Source organism: Colossoma macropomum, unplaced genomic scaffold (assembly GCF_904425465.1).
Source record: "Colossoma macropomum unplaced genomic scaffold, Colossoma_macropomum, whole genome shotgun sequence".
NCBI lineage: Eukaryota > Metazoa > Chordata > Actinopteri > Characiformes > Serrasalmidae > Colossoma > Colossoma macropomum.
The window spans coordinates 9,605,327-9,627,948 of record NW_023494807.1 but is presented as its reverse complement, the minus strand read 5'-3'; the positions used below and the strand labels follow the sequence as shown (position 1 = coordinate 9,627,948).

The following is a 22,622-nucleotide window of genomic DNA, read 5'->3' as shown; positions in this document are numbered from 1 at the left end:
AGTGATTCAGCAGTCCGTCATTCCGAAATCTAGATTACTGATTTTCTGTCTGACGCACTTTTTTGTATGCATGTTGTTAATATCAGTACTTCTTGATTAGTCTGCAATCTGTTAGTAAACATTAGGGCTGTCAATCAATTTAAATAGTCACAGTTAATCACATCATTTTGTGTACCTAATCAAACATGAAGATTTTTTTTCATTTTAAAAGCAGTGCAATTTTATATAGCTATATGAGAGGACAGAACATAAGCTTTATCAGAAAGTACTTAATATCTTTAATAGTTTAACTTCAACCTGAGCTTGGTCTTGTATATGGATGAAAATAAGGTTTCATGTGAACCGATTCTAGTTTTAATCATTAATGTCCAGTGAGATCAACAGTGGCTGCATGACCCAACTAATTTCGTGGGCCTCTTGTTCTCATATCACTACGTTAAGTCCAGCTGGTACTTTCCACTTTGCTGTTGCTTTTTTTAGTTTGCTGCTTGTTGATTTTACAGTATTTGAATGCATTATTAACATGTTAACTTTGACCTCACTGGTGTTTCCACTTACTTTAACTCACACCCAGCCCAGAAGTCGAGGTATCGACATTGGTATAAAAAAAAATTTATACCCAGCCCTAATTGCAAATGCGAAATCTCTGTTTGGGGGCTCATCTAGGCTCATCTACCACTCACAGTACCAAACACTATACTGCATCATTCTTTGCGTGTATCAAAGCATCTCTTCTGCCCATTCGAACCGAGCTGACGTCTCAAGAGGAGGACTTCATGTCGGACAGTTTCTTCGATACGTGTATGTGAAGTGTTTCAGGTGGAGCAGTGTGCTGCGAGCGTCCCTAGAGCCGTTTCCCTGTAGAAGTGCTGATGGCTGCCTGTAAGCAGAACCATGTGTCTCAGCGCGTACGAGAGACACCATCATCTCCCCAAACACCACTGGAGCAAATTGTAGCCTAATCGAATCCAAGGCTGCACTTGTCTCTCCCGCTGCTCTTCTGGCAGAACAAATATGGTTCCAGTTACCCTTGTAATATTTAAGTAGAGCGAAGGAGAGGGAACACTAATAAAAGTGAAATCTAGATTATGTGCTTCTTGACTGAAATCATGACACCCCCTGAAAATAATGAAACACTTTCCCCCTCTCTTGATATTGGAGTCTTTTTTTATTTCCTCTATTCTGTCAGGCTTGCGGAGGAGCTTCTGACTGATTTGGAGGAAGTTGGGAAACGTATGAGCTGCCATCCACTCACACACATACACACACAGCGTGTGTGATTAGTGGAGCAAAAGTGGCGAATCAGCAGATTCCTGCGAGCATCACTCTTCTGAGCGTGTGATGAACATCTCTGCTATTTCATTCTTTGCTCTGAAAACATGACTGTTTTGTCATCCTAGAGCTCCGTCATACAGTCATGAGGTCCGTCAGCCTCATTTGTTGTTTTAGTGTTGATTGAGTGGTACTTTGAAGTGAGCTGGAGAGTCTGAAGTTAAGAGTCCTGCAATGATTGTGCTCAAAAAAGTCATGAAAAAGCAGACGTCCAAAATTAAGATTTGAGACTGTTGCTAGTTTTAAGCAACTGAAATTTAGGGCGCGATTGATACTAACATTTTGTGGCTGATACCAGTTTTAAGGAGCTAAAATCTAGGGCTTGATTGATACTAACATTTTGTGGCTGACAATGGTTTTAAGGAGCTAAAATTTAGGGCTCGATTAATATTAACATTTTGTGGCCGATACTAAATTTAAGGAGCTAAAGTTTTGATAAAATCTATCATCAGCATTTTGTTTTTATTTGTTGATTTTAGTTTTATACTGAAGTAGTTTTACTTAATCAGTCAAATTGAGCTTCTTTGCGGTTATGTTCTCTATTTATTCCCTCTAAGTTTCTTATATTTCATCAGTTTTTTCATTAAAAAAGTTTTTTTTTGTGTTATAGTGTTATTCTCATGCCAAATGTTAGGGTTGAATACATTTAAGTTTTTGCTTTTTTAACTATGATGGTGTTTTGTGTTCAAACTCAAACTCACCAGTTATGGTTATATTTCAGTTGGCATAAATCTTAAAGTCAAGTGAACATCAGAACAAGACTTAAATATAAATGTTTTGGTCCAGATTTCTTAGTTTTGTTAGTTCTGTTAATTCTATTTAGGTAAAACAAGCTACTAATAAATACCACTGTGTTATTGGCGGGATTTCATTGGGACAGATAAACTTTAATATTGCCCAAATTTAATGACCAAACAATACATCGATTGGGCTTTAAACCCAATATTGGAGTTTCATTTCATAAAAGGTGCGTGAAAGTCATGAGAATGAGCGAAAGTCTTTTTTACGATAAAATATCAAAATCAAATATTCTACCATTCAAAAGGCTGTACTCACTCATCATGTTAGTATATTTTGGCTTTGTGTATGCAGTGATAATTTACACAATGTAGATTTAAATATTAGAAGCTAGACACCGAAAGATACAGGGTGATTCAAAAAGATTCATCCGATTTCAAAGCCCCATATTTTTACAACCATGAGGCGCCTAGGAACCAATCACAATCCAATTGAAAGAGGGTTTATAGAGTTTCTGACTGTCAGTATGGCAGTGAACCTCCAACAGTTCAAAGCATTCGTCGTTGGTACCAGCAGTTCCAATAAAAGGTCACCAGCATCACCAGATCTCATGCCATGTGACTTTTTTTGTGGGGGTACGTTAAGGATTCTGTTTATGTGCCACTCCCAACAACACTGGATGATCTCCGAAATCGCACTGAAAGAGCCGTGAGTTCAGTGACACCCGACATGCTCAATCCAGTATGGGATGAATTTGACTATGGAGTTGATGTTGTCCGTACAGCTGGAGGAGGTTCATATTGAGCACTTGTACAATTACATAATAAACTTTATGCTCAGTTAGACCATTTACAGTTTACTGCATTGTTCTGTAATGATTTACAAGTGAAATAAATCATTTTGAAATCGGATGAATCTTTTTGAATCACGCTATATTTTAAATGTTTCAATATCAAAAGCATTTTGATTACAGCAAGTTACTAAATGATAATGTTCTGTAATTTTTTGTTTATGGTTTTTTGTCAACTTATTTTGCTTTGAGAATTTTTTGTCAACTGCCTTCAAGATTTAATTACCACTAAAATACCGTGAAATTCTGTTCTGGGTATCAGTTCTTAATGTTTTTAGCTTTAAAACCACTTTCTTTTAAAAATATTTGAATGTTTTTAGAACTTTATTAGTCACTTTATCGGCCAAGAGGAAGATCAATGCTGTGTTTGATAGGAATTTCATATCATAATAATAATAAAATGCCACAGTGCGCCAGGCTGTGGTTGATTTACGATAATGCTGGTTACGGAAATTGGCTTTATGAGTGTTTGAAAAGTCTTGCAGAGTTCTTGGGCTTGAAAAGCACTTCATCTTGAGAAGGCTGCAATAAAGAATAGGCCATTCACATGAAGGAGCCTTGTAGCGGTTACTGCAGTTCCTGTGTGGTCCACACCGTTTACTACCAGTGAATAGAAAAAACTGCTATGAGTAGTTTTGATCTTGGAAATCAGATTATTTTCAGTGTTAAGTCAGATTGTTTGTTCCAGATTAGTGCATACAGCAAATATAAATGTAGTTGAAGATTTGCAGTCACAAATATATTCATACGTGTTAAAGTATAAAGAGAAAAGCAGGCCTGTTTGAAGCTGAACTGCTGCTTATTTGGCTGTCAGCACAAGTCCAGAGCCTGATGGCATTCCACCATTAAAGGCTATCATTCTTACAGCTCTGATTGATCCTCTGTGGGCTAAAATTTGATATCTGCGTGTCTCTCCTAGGTCATCCCTCACGATGGACGCTCTGCTGATGAGACCCAGCAGATGTTTTAGCTGATTTCAGTTACAATACAGCGTTTTCTTTGCTCGCCCTGTTTTTCCAAACCCAATAAAATAATAAAAAAGAGCACTGACTTCATTTCCGTTCATCTGCGGTGGCGAACAGTTAGCGTTTTTATGAGGGTGATATTTCAGATGCACTCGCATGCTTAATTAAGTGTAGTTTTCCCTTTGGCGGAGGAATGCGCGTCTGCTTTGTGTCACGGGTCCTTTGGCGTCCTGTTTTACAGTTGGCCCTCATGCTTTGCCTCAACGTTTATGATTTTTCTTATACCAGAGTTGTGAGGTACCTAAATCACTTAAGCGCACACGGCATAAGCGTCCACATTTAAACAATAAAACGCTGTTAGGAGCAGACTCTCAGATCTACTGTCACTTCATAAATACTCGTATATAAAAAGGAACAGAAAAACCATCATCTTGCCCCGAGAGCACACCTGCTAATTAGAAACACGTTTTCTGCTATGTTGTTTTGTAGGCCGTTCTCTCCTCTGGAAAGGAAAATATCGCTGAGGTAATAACGTCAGTGCTAGCTTATAGCTGGATTTCTCTTGCTGTATGTCAATAAATATGTATACATATATATACACACACATATATATATAGATACACATATGTATGTATGTATAAATGTGTGTGTGTGTGTGTGTGTGTGTGTGTGTGTGTGTGTGTGTGCTTACTTACAAGAACCAACTCAGTTACATACAACAGCAAACGTTAACCCATCCTCTACAGAGAACTTTAGTGTTATAAAACACAGTATCAAATAACTTTTTCACAGGCCACATAAATATATATATATATATATATATATATATATATATATATATATATATATATAATGTGTGTGTGTGTGTGTGTGTGTGTATGTCCAGGTAGGTAAAAACCTACTTTCCTTTAATGTAAGTCACTGGAACCAGAGTTTTTTTCCAAGTCATTTTGCATTGTTTCTTTTGGTCTATTCTTCATGAAATTTGCACACAATGTAAAGAGCAACAGGCATTTTCAAATTATGTCAAAAACTGAAAAATGCTATCGATAGCACTTTGTAGTTTAAAAAAGAAGCTAAAAAAGTGACTCATTGATTTGAATAAAATCAAAATGGTATATAACACTAATTCAAACTCTTCAACAACCGTGCCCAAAGCCTGGTTCGATTAGGGTCTGCCTGATTTCTGCTATCAAACAGGCCTGCAGTGGCCTAGTGTGTTGATGATGTTCAGCGACGCTCGCCTCTTATCGCAGGGTGAGGCACCTAAACATTGCTGTGTTAAATTTAGCCCACAAATATCACATTTCTAGCGATACATATGTGGGCCTTGAGGTGGAAAAGCCTGAGAACCCCTGATGTGGAAGACTTGTTCACCTATTTTCACTTCAACAAAACATGTAATTTGACCAAACTTTTACATATGACTGTATATCCCTCAGTTCAGCCTACAGCAGTTTAACCTTGCCCACTCACTCCCCTGAAGTGTTTCAGCTCTGACTACTTTCCAGTGAGGCACAGTACAGGGTAGCCAATCAGAACAGAGCTCATTTACATATATCAGTCTTAAAGGCGCAGTAACGTAAACAACCTGTGTAATTCTGTGAGATAAAGGGAGGTTGGACAATGTAAAATTGAATTATGACTGTTTTTGGTACATAAAACCATACAAATGTGGACTTAATGTGAGAAAAATAGAATTCAACAAAAATGAGAGAGTGTGCAAAAATAAAGGCACCCAGAAAAGGGTTCTTTGCAGGAAAACACAGACAAACCAAATTTGGTTCCTGGAAAAAGCCCTTTTGTGTTACAGCAAAAATCTGGACCATTTGGCCCCTGCCCAAAGAAGCTTTCAGTGGAGAACCATTTTTGTAAATGTCACGTGTGAATGTTAAGAACCATTTTAAAGTTTGAAGAACCTCCACATAATGTAAAATACACATATATAAATATATTTACATTTATTTTCACTGTTCACTCTTTTGTCTGTACATACTTTATATATGTACAATATATATAAATATGTCTATATATATATATATATATATATACACACACACTGTATTTCTGTAATTTATTGTAAATGTACTTAACTCACATATGTGAGTGTGTGTCTAGATATACATACATATACACAAAAAATAGTACAGAAACAATCTGCAAGTTATATCTTTGTCTAGATTTATTGGATTTAATGTTATGTTGATGTACATCTGATACTTGGCAAACATTCTGATTCTGAAGGTTCTGGAAAGAACCCCTAAAACTCCGGCATCATCACTATATCACCATTTTTGGTACATAAACCACACAAATGTTATAACTGAACCTCAAGGGGAAAAAATAAAGGAAAATAGGTCGTTTAAAGCATTTCATGGCACCCACACAGTTTTCCGATGCCCTTCACAAAGCAGACGGCAGATTTTCTGGCTGGGGAAAGGCTGTCGGTCAAACGATCGCCCGTGTCGACAGTGGTGAGTTAGCACCTTATTGGCACTCTGACCCCTCACCCCTCATTGACCCCTTGTTTGGGTTCCCCGGTGCCCTCTGTGGCACTAATAGGGGTGTAATGTGGCCCGAACCGCTGCGCAGTCCAGACTGTGCAGTTTAGGATTGCGGTGTCGCTGTCGAGTGACGGCGGTCATATGTGCCGGCGCGGCTCGGAGCTGCCGCAGCGGAGAGTAATGAAGAGTTAAACGTCTAAAAAACTCTAAAGAGGGGGAAAAATCTCCCTTCGCGGAACTTTCGCAACATATGGGTTCCTTTAGATCTGAGGCGGCTTTGAAGGCCTTTGAACTCGCGACCTTTTCGAGCGTGTGTGGGCCGAGCGTGAGCTGCCCGACCCCCACTCTCGCTCTGACTGACCGCTGATTTGAAGAAGTCCAAGGAATTTTCTTTATTTTAATCATGGTATGTTTTTTTTTTCTTTTTTCACTTCCCAATATGTTGCTAAGGGAGTGAGGAAACAGGGACGAAGTTGCCGCGGTAATTATAATAGCTGTTATTTACTTTACAACACTTTCAATTTGCTGCGGCTTTCGCTCTTTTCACGCTTTTGTGCGCGCGCTGACGTTGAGGGAGGCAAACAGCTTGGGAAATGTTTTCAACATCCATCGTAATTAGAGGAATCTCATAAATTAAACTTGCGTTTGAAGAGCACTCAAAAGTGAGGCGCGCTGGATGGTGAGCGTATTTGCATCGCGCGGAGCGGACGGACGGACGGACGGTGGCTGGGGGGGAACAGCTGTTTAGCGCGAGCTTTTTGGCAGCGGGAAATCCACACGGCTCGTTCAAGGTGCTCTCGAAGCCGTCTGCAGTAAAAATAGACAGCGCCGCTTTTAACTTAATTGTGGCGCGGCTGCTCGGTGCGTGTATGTCTGTCCGTCTGCGTCTCTGTTGTGGCTGCGCGTGTGTTTTAAGAGGTGCTCAGCGGGGGAACGCGCTTTAATGATGTTAACTATATTGATTTTTACTGCTGGCTTTTTAAAGCGTTTTATTTCTTATTTCCAAATGATTTCCAGGCAGAATGATGATGATGAGCCGGTCTGTGTGCCGCGCTGTCGTTCCCCCCTTTCATCTCGTCTCTCTGTGTGTTTGCGGTATATCATTATGTAGAATTAGAGCAAAGCGGGATCAGTTTGAATCCAGAAGCTGCAATTAGGGTCCTTATAGTGTTAAAGGGGAACTCCACCCATTTTTCGAAATTTCTGCATGATTAAGCGCTGAGATTCCTTTACAGTGGTGGTCATAGGAACCAGGGGTCACCATGATGACAACACAGATATAGACATTTTATTTACTATCCAAATCACCAGTGAACCTAACCTACACGAGTGTTATGAGTTGTATATGGAATGTTGATGATAATATATGAGAATATAAGTTTATATATATATATATATATATATATATATATATATATATATATATATATATATATATGGTCAGGACCCCCATGGACCTTCACAGAGCAGGTACTACTTGGGTGGTGGATCATTCTCAGCGCTGCAGTAACACTGACGTGGTGGGGGTGGTGTGTTAATGTGTGTTGCGCTGGTCTGGGTGGATCAGACACAGCAGTGCTGCTGGAGTTTTTAAACACTGTTTCCACTCGCTGTCTACTCTATTAGACACTCCTACCTTGTCAGTCCACTGACCACTGAAGAACAGGGTTAAAGGGGGCTAACAAAGTATGCAGAGATATAGTAAGTGGAGCTGATAAAATGGACAATGAGCGTTGAAACAAGGAGGTGGTCATAATGTTATGCCTGATCGGTGTGTGTGTGTGTGTGTATATATACATATATATATATATATATATATATATGTATGTATATATACATATATATATACATATATATATACATATATATATATATATGTATGTATATATATATATGTATGGCACATATACTTCCACCCTGAAGTGAAAAATGTTAGCATATCCTCTACAGAGAACAGACTTCTGCGCATTTTTAAACACAGTTACTGTTTATTTGCTAAGGTTAAGATATTGAAAAAATAAAACAGAAAATGTGGCCCATGCAAAAGCTATGACACATTTTATATGTTACCAAAATTAGCAGAAAAATGCAGTATTTTGGTTTGTTTTCTGCAGATGACATGTTAACAAACGCCTTTTTTTTTATAATCATACACGGTAATGTCATCTTGGACCCCTTGAAATACCTTCACTGCAATGTAGTTAAACAAGTTACAGTTCCAGCAGAGATTTTTTTAAAATCTGTCCAGATCAGGTTTACTTTTACAAACTCCTACTGTGTTCTCACGTTCTGATCTCGTTGTGCAGTCCTTTCTCTGAGCAGAGCTTATAATCACAGGCAGCCACAGCACGGCAGAAGGAGGAGCAGGCAGAACTTTTTCTCTTTCAAACAAGGTTAAAAACTCAAATCTCTCCCAGTATCTCACAAATACATATATGTTTACAGCCACAAATTACATGTGTATAGTAAAGTATAAGTCACAAATGCTTACTCAACTTAACTTAGGAACCGGAACCTTTGTTAGCTTGATGTTAACAAATAATAGAAAATCTTATTTCTCGTTAGTAAAAGTTACCATTTTCATCATGGGTGTTGTTTGGGTCAACAGAGGCTTTTAATAAAGGAAAGTTTTCCACATCAAGTGCTGTTATATAATTACCACCATGGCAAGTTCATGATAGTAATTCTATAACAGCACTTAATGTGGAAAACATTATACGGCAGTATATGCCATATTTGTCAGTATATCCACAGCGAAGGGGCAGCTTCCAATTTTAATATAATCGCAACCAACTAAAATAATTATGATAATGAGATAATGTAATATATGTGTACTGTTTGAAAGGATGAATCTTCAGGGAAAAGTATGGCTCATTTTGGGCTTCATATGTTGACATTTTTAAGAATTTTCCACTCGTAGTCCTTTATGTTCTTGTTAACCTTAACATAGACTGAATCATCATCTCCACATAAATCCATCATTATTATTTATCCACATAGGAGGGTATTTTGTATTTCTTTAGGTTGATTTATAGGTTTTTGTCCTTTATGTATGTTGTGGGTTTGGTTTCTGAGTAGATTTTATTCAGCCTTTATTGCTGTGTTGATTGAAGTACACAATATGACAGCAAAGCAAGAAACATCCCACTGATGATGTGAGTAGTGAAAATGGATTCATATGTGAAATACGATATCTTTGTTGCATTTTTTGGATCTATTTGTGGAACTGCTGTTGTAACTGTTTAGAGCAGGATTGCAGGGCTGAGGCATATTTGTTAAACAAATCAAGCTTTTTATGATATTTGCAGATATTTGATTATGTGGGCTGTGAAAACTTGGTAAGCTGGATTCTAAAGTGGGGAAAAAAGTGCAATAACTAAATGGAAAACATGTTATTTACCCCTGATTTTTATTCCCCTTTATAGTACAAAAATTACCCATTGCACAAAGCATGTGGCGGCAGCGTTTCGACAGTTAATAAATCTCACAGTTGTGTGCTTTAGGTTTGCAAATGTATCGACAACAACAATCACACTGGAAACACAGTACAAACGGTGCTCATTCAGTAAACTTCTACTTCAAATAATCATCAGTGAGTGTGTTTACATGCACTCAATAATCCTATCGTAATCATAATCATAATTTCTGCAGTTATCTGATTATTCAAATGGTCATGTAAACAACATAAAGAGGCTGAATTTTATCACTGTAATCAGATTTCTCAGTGAATGTAAACTCTTACTCTGATTTCTTTCGGATTTCTCAGTCTGCACATGTGCGAAAACAGACGGTGGTACCGGAAACAAGCAAGCAGAGTCGCTGCGAGATGCAGCAAAATGCATATCTGATGGCCATTTCACTAAGAAATTAGCTTCAGACATTCAGCATCATATATGATACATGACATTAGTGAAGTCTTTTGTGTAGCGTCACAAAATATTTATATATATATATATATATATATATATATATATATATATATATATATATTTGCTTTTTCTTCTTTTTAAAAAAAAATTCTATGCACTATTCTTGATTAGATATTTTTTAAGTTTCTCAGGAAACTAACTGGATGTTTTCCAAGTGTCTCAAGATCTTTGGCTACGTTCACATTATCAGGTTGAAGTGGCACAAATCCAATTTTTTGCCCTAATGTGACTCAGATCTGATGTTTTCAGAGCTGTGTGGACACGCAAACCTGATCTTTTCAAATCCGACCTGAGCCACTTTCATATGTGGTCCTAGATCGGATACGTATCCGATTTGTGGCCATGTGACCTTAATGTGACGATCAGATCAGAATTCTTGTGCTTTTTTTTTCCACCTCGCGTTACCGCAGCACCGAACAGAAGTTAAAGCCTGTAAACGGTGGAAAAGCAGCTCATCTCACCTTTTTCAGCTTCTTCTCGCTCTAATAATGAAGCTGAGAGCTGATCAAAGTTAATTATCTTCTCAGCGAAGCTCGTTCTGCTCGTTAGTTTGTTTACTGATGATGCACGTGATTCATTCATGTGACGTTACTGAGTAGGATGTGCTCATGTGGGTCATTTCAGGACGCCGGTTCGTTCATATTAATGACAGATTTGAGTCACTTACCTAAACAAGTGTGAACCATCGAGCGAGATCGGATTTGAGCAACGAGGCTTGTAATGTGAACATAGCTTTTGATATTCTTCAGGTTTCTCAAGATGTTGGCCAAGATGTTGAACTGTAGCTTCTGTCTGCATGGCTGTAAATGATCAGCCTCGTGGTATTACATCATGTGATTTCACCCTGAAACAACATGTCCTGGCGTGAGCTCATGCATCCCTCCTCGTGCAGATGTGGTTCTCAGTGGTGGTCAGACCTGTAGACCTGCAGGTGTACGGTGTAGAGGAGTCTGCGAAGGAGGGGAATCGGTGATGAATTCGGCAGGCGTGGGATCCTGTGTGCTATCGTTGGCCTGCCATTAATGTCCAATTTCCCATCGAGTGAAAAAAGCTTGTTTAGCAGGAAAATAATATGGGCAGATAACAGCGCTACACCGTCCAGTCTCACCCAGGCCCACATAATTACCCAAATAGGTTGTGGGGAGGGATCATATCCGAGTCTAGGCGGGGGTTCCCGCGATAAGCGCCCACCACACTCCCACACACTGGTAATTACTTTATTGATAATTCACAGGGAAAATTGCCCCAGCCAATCGCTGCTGCTAGATTTAATGGATTGTTTGGGGGGGAGGGACGGGAAGTTGTGGGGGAGAACAGTGAGGTCCCTTTTTTCAAAAAGAAATGAAAATATGTTTGGGCCATAGGGGAAGGCCTTTTCCTCCAGAGATAATCACTAAAAGTAAATGTAAAATAGCCCACACTTGGCTTGGGATTGGAATACGTCTGTGTCTGTGTCTGTTAGTGGGTGTTTATCTATAACTCCTACATTAACACATTTACCCCTAGCCTTAAATTAGCTAATAATTCTCCAAGGGGAAGGCCTTGGTAATGAAATTGACATTTAGCAGCTTCGCCACAGTCTATTAACTACAATAAATTTAATTTGCAACAGGCCCAGAAGTGTACTGGGGTTGTAGAAAGAGGAAAAAAAAAACAAAAAAAAAAAACGCCCCCAACAGATTTGGTGTTTATTACATCTGCTGGCCAAGAGTACAGTTGCTAAAATGGGCTGCTCTCGTGTTCCCACATGCGTAACAATAACTGTTACCTTCTCCCTGCTCACTAAAAGAGGGGGCAGGAAGGAAAATCTGGGATGTAGTCTTTACAGACTGGCTTTTTAAATGTATTTTTTGGCAGTGCCTCTGCCTTTGTAGGTTTTGGAAATGGTATAATTTTCACCTGCGAAGGTTTTTTCTTTGCTGTAGTACCCCATGTTTAGTTCAGGGGTGCAAACAGTACAGAGAAATTATACTTCAGTAAAAGTATGGGTGTCAAAAATGTACTGAAAGTCAAGAATCATCTATGTTTAGTCCTCGCACAAAGACACATTCACTGCAGTGCAAGTGCTGTCTTGATAAGTAAAGACGTCTTAACATCTTAATTGAAGTCTACAAATAACATTTGTGTGGTTTTGTGTAGTATTGGGTGATTTACTGGCTCATCCGGTACACAATTTGCAATTCGTTTTAAAGAGTAACAACACTGTAAGACCTTTTTTTCATTTTTTTTCAACAGCTGAAATGCATTGCTCTGTAATGTTCTGCCGTTCGGCACCTCTGCCGCTCGCTGCTAATCATTTTCTGGCACTACGTTAACGCTACAGCGGCTTGAGTCAGCGGCTCATACTGTTAATGCTCAAGACGCACTGCCTGATCATAAACACCATCCCTCGTCAAAGATGGGGATGGTAGTGTAGAAAAATCGTCAACCTCGTAAGACTCTCAGTTGCAAAAGTGCGTTTGATTCTGTCTCTCTCCATATTTTCTGGTAGCTAACATATGCTAGGTCTAAAAACACAGCAGCCCAGCCCACCCGGTTTCCCTCCCAGTCCCACCTCCAAGCCCGTACATCACTGCAGTGCCCCTCCCAGCATGCCCCTCCCTTTTAAGCATTTTTCAAAGTTGAGCCAGGTGTGGAGTGAGCTGAAAATAGTGGGGTGTAATTACTCTTTAAGGTATTAGTTTTGTCATAACTGTTATAACAGTTTATTGTCAGAGGAGCAGACATCAGATTGTAAAGAGTTAAAGGGGGAAAAAGACAGTGGAAGGAAAAGCCAGTCTCTTGAGGTTAGCTGTTAGCCATTAGCCTAGAAAGGATTCGCGCCAGCTTTCCGTGTGCAGTGTCCTCGCTCGGCCAGCTGCTTCAGGCGACGTCTCGGCCTAAAAGCCGAGAGGCTCCGCAGCTTCTCAGCTAAAACTCGTAGTGTGAATGGCTGTAATATTTACAAATTCGAGCAGCATCGGAAGCTCATTCAGCACTCAGAGAAGCCGCTGGGGGCTTTACAATCACTCGCCTTTATCTCTTTGGAAATACTGTTAAATAATAAATCTTAAATAAAGTTAAATAGTCTTATCATACTCTTACAACAATCTCATAATGAGAAATATTGAATATTTTGATCAAATTTAATGATTTCACTTGCCATCATAATATTTTTAGCATTTGCATAGTTCACAATTAATTAAGCTGCAAAAAACACATGTTGGTAATTTATTGTTTCTGTGAGGTCACAAGAAGCAACTAATCTACATTCATAGCAGTTTAGCTTCACCCATTCACACTGAAGTTTTAGTGAGTGTTTCAGCTCTTAGTGCTTTTTCAATGAAGCACAAAATGGGGGAGCTAATCAGAACAGAGCTCATTTACATAAATCAGTCTTAAAGGTGCAGTAGCAAAAACAGTTTGTTTAACTCTAAGTGATAAAGAGAGGTTGGAAAACAGATGTAAAAATGAGTTATGACTGTTTTAAAGGACCTCAAGGGAAAACATACACTGAAAAAACTGGTGTAGGATGTGGACCTACAAGCATTTTCCACATTTGGAGATCCTAATAGAATTGCAATGGGAATAATTTCAATACAAACCAGTGTAACACTAAGATGTATTTCACACGTACGACTGCTTTTCTTCAGATACAATGCTGGCGTGAACAGTACTGTACGACCATATGTCCCCTCTGTGATCAGCGTTCTCTGCAGAGTGATGAAAAAAGCCACCAGAAATATTGAAAACGAGGCATTAATATGCATGAAAAAGTCTATCTAATATGGAAATGAGCACTTAAAGCAGAAGTAATGAGCATATGACTGTTGATACATCAATCATAAATCACAGGACGTGGAGGGAGAGAGTGAATGATGTCTGTTTGAGTCAGGATCGGCTCGGCGTGGCGCTCGTCTCCTCACTCTTATTCCCACATCACCTGTTTAGTTTCACTGGTGGTGTTTAGATCACAATTAGGGCGGTCACTCTCAATTATATTAATAACTGAGTAATCGTCTGATTGTTTTAACAATTCATTAAGTTTTTTTTTTTTTTAAACAATGCATATTAACTTTTAAAAGAGCTAAATTCACGTTTTATATATGGTAGAGTCTCAAAACACATCTCGCTACTGCAGAAGTGAGGAGTGATAATGTTAATGTTATTATGTTAATGTTTGCCCTTTTGTAACGATACACATATTTTCAGGTTCAATACGATTTTCAGTTCAAGATTGAGTTTTTTTTTTGCTATTTTCTGTGTTAAAGGTGTCTCGATTCGACCGAATTCTCTTAATAGTCAACACAGTTAAAGAAAAGTTCTGAGAAATATATCAGTGCAGATTTAATTGGAATGAATGATATTTTTTAAATCTAGTAATCGATGAATCAGGACAGCGGTGATGGCAATATACCCAAACTACCTATTCTCTACCTATACTTATTTCATCATCATTTTAGCAGACAAGAATGTAATAAACTAATACAGTCATAAACACAACAATGTATTTTTGCATACTTTGTATGTTGATTTCTTTTAGTTTTCTGTGCTTTTGTATATAATGTCTTGTATGGATCATTCTACCAAAATGGTTCAGAGTCAGAGTTGAAAGCACACGTCAGACTTTTAACTGACCTTGGACGTTTGATAAAGATCCTTTTGCTTTGAGTGACACTGTACCTTAATTATGTCTATTTTATTAAAACTCATGATTGAACATTCCATTTTGTCAGTACCAAAACAATCATAACTCTACCCAAACTTTACCAAATGTTTCGGTAGTGACTGTTTCAGTACTGGCGATTTTGAGCAGAACTCAAAAATGCGGCCAGTACATGACTCGCAAACACAGCTGTAACCACATAAAATCATCATATTTTTCATTAAAACTCAAAAAAGTTGCTTAACTGCAGAAAATCTGTGTTTCGGTAGTGACAATACTTAATGTTCCACACTGATTTTCAAACTTTGGGACAGATTTACTTCAAAACGATGGGCTGTAACTGCTCACCATGTGGCCATGAGGGACAGGGATGCAGCCTCACTTCCCGCTCTGAAATGCAGGGGTGTGGCTAAAATAAGACTCTCTGTCTGTGGACTAAAACTATGTTTCAGTAGTGACATGAAAACACGGGACAGCATTTTCTGAGTAAAGAAAAAAAAAATTATTTGTGATAAGTTAAATCTTTCAGCTTCACTTTAAAAGAAATAAAAAAGAAAAAACACAAAATAACAAAATGTAAGTATTATTTCCACAAGTGTAAATTTAGGGGTTGGGGTTTGGGGCAGACACTTCCCAACAAAAAGTACGCTATACATGATCATTTAAAAAAAAAAATGATTAGCTTATTACTGTCTTTATTAACGCATATATAGATCAGAACACAATCCTTGTAAATATCTGAGCTCTGAATACTTAATTGTTTTTTTAAAACTGTGAAATGCAGTTTGAACTCATTTGATAGAATGGTGTGTGTGTGTGTGTGTGTGTGTGTGTGTGTGTGTATGAGAGAGAGAGAGAGAGAGAGAGAGAGAGAGAGAAAGAATTGTTGAGAGGTCAGTAGACCCGATAAGTGGCCCAGTAAATCTCCCCGCGTCCTCTGCCCTGTCTGTGAGGATCAATATCATGTGTACAGTCATTCAGCCCCTCCCTAATGGACACTATCTACAGCCCTTCTGTCCTTCTACTCTTCTCCTGGAAACATACCCTCAAAGGTACAATGTGATCCTTAAAGAACCCACGTTGTGGAAAACTGAATTTTCCTCAGTTTTTATACATAAAATAGTTGATATAGCACATTTAACATCGTTAAAGTTTTCCCAGGAAAAAAAATACGTTTTGTTGATTTTCAGTATGAAACTAAATAAACAGTTCTTCTACAGAGAACACACTTAAATGTGATTTGTTTCTGCAAATTATGGTGCACCATTTCTAAATGTTGAGTTTAAGTTAGGATAGGTGCCATAACTTTTGCATAGGCCACATTTTATATTTTATATTTTTATCGTTCCCCTAGGAGAAAAGTACATATTTGTACCTTTTCATGACCACTTTAAACTGAAAAAATACACTTAAAAAACTTAAAAGAATATAGTTTGAACACATTACAGTTGTTACTAACTAAACATGCTGGAAACAAACCCATGAGGGAAGTGCCCCAGTGACAGTGAGGTGAGGGAGCCCTATTTTCTCAAAAAGCCCTAAGTCTCAAAAGTGTGGCAACAATATTGTTCAGTTTATATGGTATTATGGTCGTAGGAAAAGGTTTGGGCGCCCAGGTCAAATTACATGTTTTATTGCTTTTCTAAGTGATGAAATAAAAGAAAATAAACACTTCCTCTACATAGAACACACTTTTTAATGCACAATTACTGTATATTTACTGAATGAAAAAATTTAAAACATAAAATCTGGCCTGTTTCACTTCATCAGTAAAACCGTGATTTGGCCTAGAGGTCGGCAACTTAAACGTTAAGAAGAGCCATTTTGTCCATTCAACAAAAATCAAACCACCTTCAGCCACAACATTTTATGTCCAGATTTACTGAAGTAATATTTTATCATCTTTGGTGTAAATATGTCTCAGTATGTGCCAAAGTACTAGTATAGAATAATATTAAAATATAATATAAACGAAAACACAGACTTACTTTGTTCTGCTATAGCCGTTCGACTTTTCACGAGGCTAAAGTCACTTCACGTTCGCCAGCTTCATATTCTTATATCATATATCCTGTTCCACCCTAAATGGTGCCTGTGGTTCCAGAATGTATTTTACTGTAAAGGAGGATTATTTTATTTTTACCTAAAGTCTGAGTCTGCTGTGGAAATCTTTTGGTCCTTGTGCGTTTAAACTAGTAGTTTAAGTTTTGAGAAGTGGAGGCTGCCCGTTCAGATAAGCTAATGGGCTATCGCTAACATTAGAGATAACCGGTTCAGTGGTAGATTGTGATGACTTGTGAGTTTCTACATGATTTTTCTTTTCTACTTATTCAGTGATGTGTTGATATAATTTTGAATTATCTTTAAATGACCATTTATCTTGAATACACTACTTGCATGTGAAATTAAAATGCAAGCCTGACATGCACTGTGTGTCCAAAAGCTTCTCCGGCGTTTTTCCTAAAATGAAGGGTATTAATAGTGAGTTTGTCCTCTTTTGCTGCAGTAACAGCTTCTACTCTTCTGGGAAGGCTTTACACGAGATGATGGAACATTGCTGTAAGGATTTGATTGAGCATTAGTGAGGTCAGGTACTGATGTTGGATGGTCAGGTCTGGATTACTCCAACTCATCCCAAAGGTACTGGATGGAGCTCCATCACTCCAGAGAACACAGTTCCACTGCTCCACAGCCCAATGCTGGGGGGCTTTATACCCCTCTAGCCGACACTTGGGATTGAGCATGGTGACTTTCAGCTCATGTGCAGCTGCTCCAGAGTATCCCATTCTATTGGTCAGTGCTTTTCTATGGAAATTATACAAGCTGTGTGAGCAGTGGCTGCCCTTAAAGTAGCTGAATTCACTCATTACAAGGAGTGTCTGGATACTTGTGGATACGCAGTGTGTTTGGGAAATGTGATTGTGTTCCGCGGGTTTCATACAATATTATTTAGCTCGACAGCAGGATAAATAGCTTGTTGGATCTTGTTTGATATAGCCAATACCGATCCCTTCTAGATTAGATTGGATTGGGAGTTTTCTTGCTTTTATTAATCTCTTGCCTTTATTGTTGATGTTTGCTGTTAATCAAACCTTTCATGCAGCCCTGTTTGTGTTTGTGTGCAGGTCTCGTTCCCGTCACCGCAGGTCCCGCAGTCGTAGTAGCGGCCGGTCCAGCAGGAGGCGCAGTCGCAGTCGGAGCCGAGACCGAGACCGCAGCCAGCGCAAGACCCGGGACAAAGAGAGAGAGAGAGACAGGGAAAGAGAGAGAGGACGGGACAGAGACCGTGAGAAAGAGAAAGATGCAAAAGCCAAGGAAAAGGAAAAACAAGGGTAGGAATATTTTCTTTTGTTTTTTCATCTTCCCTCTCACTTTAACACACATGAATACCGGCAGTATAAATAGGGATGGGTGATATGATGATATGATAGTGTTATCATGATAAATTGCAACTTCACATACTTTTCTAAGTGTGATGGGTATCAGCAGTACCTGTACAACACTAAACAAGTTCATGCATCAAACATTTTAACAATTGTTTGAAACTTTTTTGGTTAAGTAGTCTATTTTTTTAAAGCTAAAAATTAAAACTTTAAAAAAAATTCATAAACTTCCAACTATTGTGATACATGTCGTATATCGTGAAAATGGATTCAAGTGTCGTCGTAATGTTGTATTTTTTAAATATCTCCCACCACTTAGGTGTAAATATTCACTTTGTAGCAGTTTAGTTTGCTTGTGATTCTTTAGGAAATGATTCTGAATAGCATTTAGCAGTAAACAGAGATGCGCTTTCAAAGACATGTTTTATTACACAAAAAATAGCCAAGGGTTATCTTGTGGTCATTGCATGATAAACAATTAGCTGTTGAATGAGGCGTGTGAAACTGAGTCAACCCCTTCAGATGAGCTAATGAGCTAATGCTAACACTACAGCTTTTTGGTGCAACGGTAGGCAGTGAGTACTTGTGGGTCTCTATGCAGATGAACATATTTTCACTGTTTATGGTTGTAGCTAATGCTTGCTTAGCCTACTTACAGCCTCATTATTTCTGAAAACTTAATCACATCTATTACATCACACTCACATTAAGGCAAAGTGAAATGTTTTCCATAGATAAGTGTAATGTAATGTACTTACTGAATACTAAGTATGACCGGAAATTTGAATCTCAGACCTCACATCGTTCTTAAGGGAACGATTCATCACAAAATTAGAAATTCCACCATTGATTGATTCAATTATTTCATTCCCATGTAATACAGAACTGATTTCCATAGACACTATGGCTGCAGCTAAAGAGTATTTTCATTTTTTGGATATTCTGTTAAATACTTTTCTTTTTAATGACAGTTCTACAAGCTCTATAAATTCTGGAAGTCAGTGAAAAAATATCTCTGATGAATAATTATGTTGATGGAAAGCTAAAATAAAAAAAAACTTAACCATCCTCTTAGAAAGGAAAACAGCATTTTAGTGAAGTCCTCTCAGTGGACAGAGTGTGATGAAGAGCTGCTGAACAAGCTTTATACCAGAGCAAACGCTAAATTCAGCCACATCGGCTTTATCGCCTGATCTGAACGATTCTCCTACAGCTCTGTGGAGTTAGCCTGCATGCTGTTGGCAATAAACACAACTGGGAACATGCTAGCTAGCTATCCAGGGCAGTAGGAAACTTGTTTGGACTGCACTTGGAGGTACAAACCATACTACTGCATTAAAATGCAAGCTGTGCCAAATCACTACATCTACACTGAGTCTGGTGTGCAGAGCTGGCAACTTGTGACAAACTACCATTTAGCTTGATGACAAAACAGTTCTTTCCCCATGGAATGCGTGTGTTTGTAAAAGTGGTAAGACCGTCAGTTATTCGAAAGGGTGTTCTGTTTACTGATATTTTAATTATCAAATTTATTGAATATTCTTGAATATTTGTCACAGCCCTAATAAACACATGACTGGATGAAGTATTAATGCAGTAGCGGATTAAGTACAATTGCAGCAATGCTTGTGTTTTATCTTTATGCCAGAAAAACAGCCTCCATATTTTATTTGAGCCCAAAAATATTCAGTGCATTTTTACGCCGTTAGTGAACACACGCCCAACAACTCTCTCCTCCGTCTCACTCTCTCATTACCCCACTCGCAGCAACTCTATCCTCCGTGCTGGTGAATCCAGCAGGGGGTTGGGACAGAGTCTACATACTCGTCCTCATCCATCTAGCTCCAGTTTTGCTCTCCAAGCGCGGTGTCTTCACAGTCCCACCGGCCCGCTATTGCATTTCCCCTCCTGCTCCGTTCTCCCTCCCTCAGCCGGTCCATGTTAAACTACCTTCGCTCACTCAGGTCTGATCTCCTCTCTCTCTGGTGTAATATGTGTGAGCACGGGCTAAAGTGGTTTCCACCTGCTTTCTCATTTTAGCACTTCTACTTCGCTGCCGCCCCAAAGCAGCATGGCCTAATGCGATTGGGGGGCTGCGTGATGCGATGATGCGGGCCGTGGCTGTCAGTCATTTTGAATGGCTTGTCGCGCTGACAGAATCACACGTGCTTTGGGAAGTAGGAGGAACGAGAAACGTTCAGAGAAACGAGAAACATCTTAATCTATTTTTAACCTGCGGACCGCATGGGTGTGTAAGGCTACCTTCACATTACAAGCCTCATCGCTCAAATCCGATTTTTGCTCAAATCCGATCTCTCTGACTCAATGGTTCACACTCGTTTAGGCAAGTGATTTGAATCTGTCATTAATATGAACGAACCGGCATCCTGAAATGACCCGCATGCGCACATCCTACTCAGTAACGTCACATGAATGAATCACGAGCATCATTAGCACAAACTAACGAGCAGAACGAGCTTCGCTGAGAAGATAATTAACTCTGATCAGTTCTCAGCTTCATCATTAGAGCGAGATGAAGGAGAAAAAGGTGAGATGTGCTGGTTTTCCACCGTTTACAGGCTTTAACTTCTGTTCGGTGCTGCTGCCGTGGTAACGCTGAAAGTGGCTCAGGTCGGAGTTGATGAGGTCAGATTTGCGTGTCCACACAGCTCTGAAAACATCAGATCTGAGTCACATTAGGGCAAAAATCAGATTTGTACCACTTCACCCTGGTAATGTGAACGTAGCCTAAGACTTCACTAAATACTAAAGATCTGATATGGATCGTTTTGCTGAGTTGGTTCAAAGTTGAAAAAGACTTTTAACTGAACTTGGACTTTGGACTAATATCCTTTTGTGTTGAATGGTCTTATGCCTTAATTATGTTTATTTTATTAAAATAAATGACTTAACATTCCATTTTGTCACTACTAAAACAATAATAACAACTCCAAAACTACCAAATGTTTCGTTAGTGACCGACCATTTTAGCTAATTTTGACAGTGACTCTAAAACGCTAGCCAAGGACTTTCCTTTCAGCTTCTGTTATTTTGCTGAATTCTGTGTATTGAGTCATGTTTTTTGGGTGGTATTAATCCTGTAGTGGAGGAGGGGTGTTGTATCTCTTGCTGGTTCTCCCTATAAATGTTCCTTCTTCCTTGTAGAAACCGTAAAATAATTACTGAAATTTTTACTGTTGATCTGCGGCTGCTGAAATTGTTTAACCTTTTCAACTCCTTGAGACCACTGGTGGTTCCAAAATGCACTTCATCATATTCATAACATATTTCATAAGCTACATTCAAAAGTTGGGTGTCATATGAGAGCTGTAACTGTCTTCTTTCCAGTCAAATAGATGGGTGATGTAATTTTAAACCCTTATAATAAAAGAAGCTGAACTCAATTTTTTTCCTGAAAGTCGACACATTTTTCCACAAATCTGGGCTATAAACTATAAACAGATGGTGTCTCTTCAGTGATCTGCTCTATAAAAATTACTTTTATAAAATAATACAAAGAGCGTCTAAGATTTTTGGATTTCAGCAGATTTAAATTGTAAGCATATAGCAATATGTGTGATCATAAAACGTTCTGTTAATTTGAGGGGAGCTTTTACAAAAAATAAATAAATAAATAAAATAAAAATTTACATTTATTTCATCCAGTTACTGAATAATTTGCCTTACAATTTGGTCATGTAAATTCAGATGGACAAACCAAAATATACCCTGGTGAATAAGAGTTTAAACATGCTTGCGCTGACTCGTTCAGGAGAGCAAAGGAAACAAGTAGTGTTTAAAACCATTTAAAAACACATTTGTCATGTTTGGTACTATTGAAATGATTTAGAAAGTGTTAGATTTAGACACTTGAAGGTCTATTTAATCTTTGTTTTTTCTTTTTTTGGGTGTTAAAGGTGCATTAAATTCGCTTCCCAGGAGAAAGGTACATATTTGGACTTTTTCGTAGATACTTTAAACAGAAAAATAAATAAAAGCCCATAAAACGAAGAATATAGTACAGCTGTGTTCACTAACTTAACTGACAGCGTTTGTACATTCGAGGTGAGGGAGCCTTTTTTTTCCTTGCATGCAGCTTATGTGGTATTATGGTTATATGCAAAAGTTTGGGCGCCCCTGGTTAAATTACATGTTTTGTTGCTTTTCTAATTGGAAGTGAACACATCCACTACAGCTCCTGCACATTTTAATGCACAGTTACAGTTTATTTGCTGAAGTTAACAAATTGGGATAAAATGTAAACACAGAATCTGGT

At 38.5% G+C, this 22,622-nt stretch overlaps 1 protein-coding gene across 1 annotated transcript in view; it reads left to right on the top strand.

Moving 5' to 3' along the window:
• rsrc1 (arginine/serine-rich coiled-coil 1) overlaps positions 1 to 22,622 on the top strand; it is a 241,875-nt gene that overhangs the window by 28,442 nt on the left and 190,811 nt on the right. Inside the window, exon 4 of the mRNA XM_036556107.1 lies at positions 18,089 to 18,295. Coding sequence (XP_036412000.1) covers positions 18,089 to 18,295 — 207 coding nt within the window. The remainder of the gene's footprint in view (positions 1 to 18,088; positions 18,296 to 22,622) is intronic.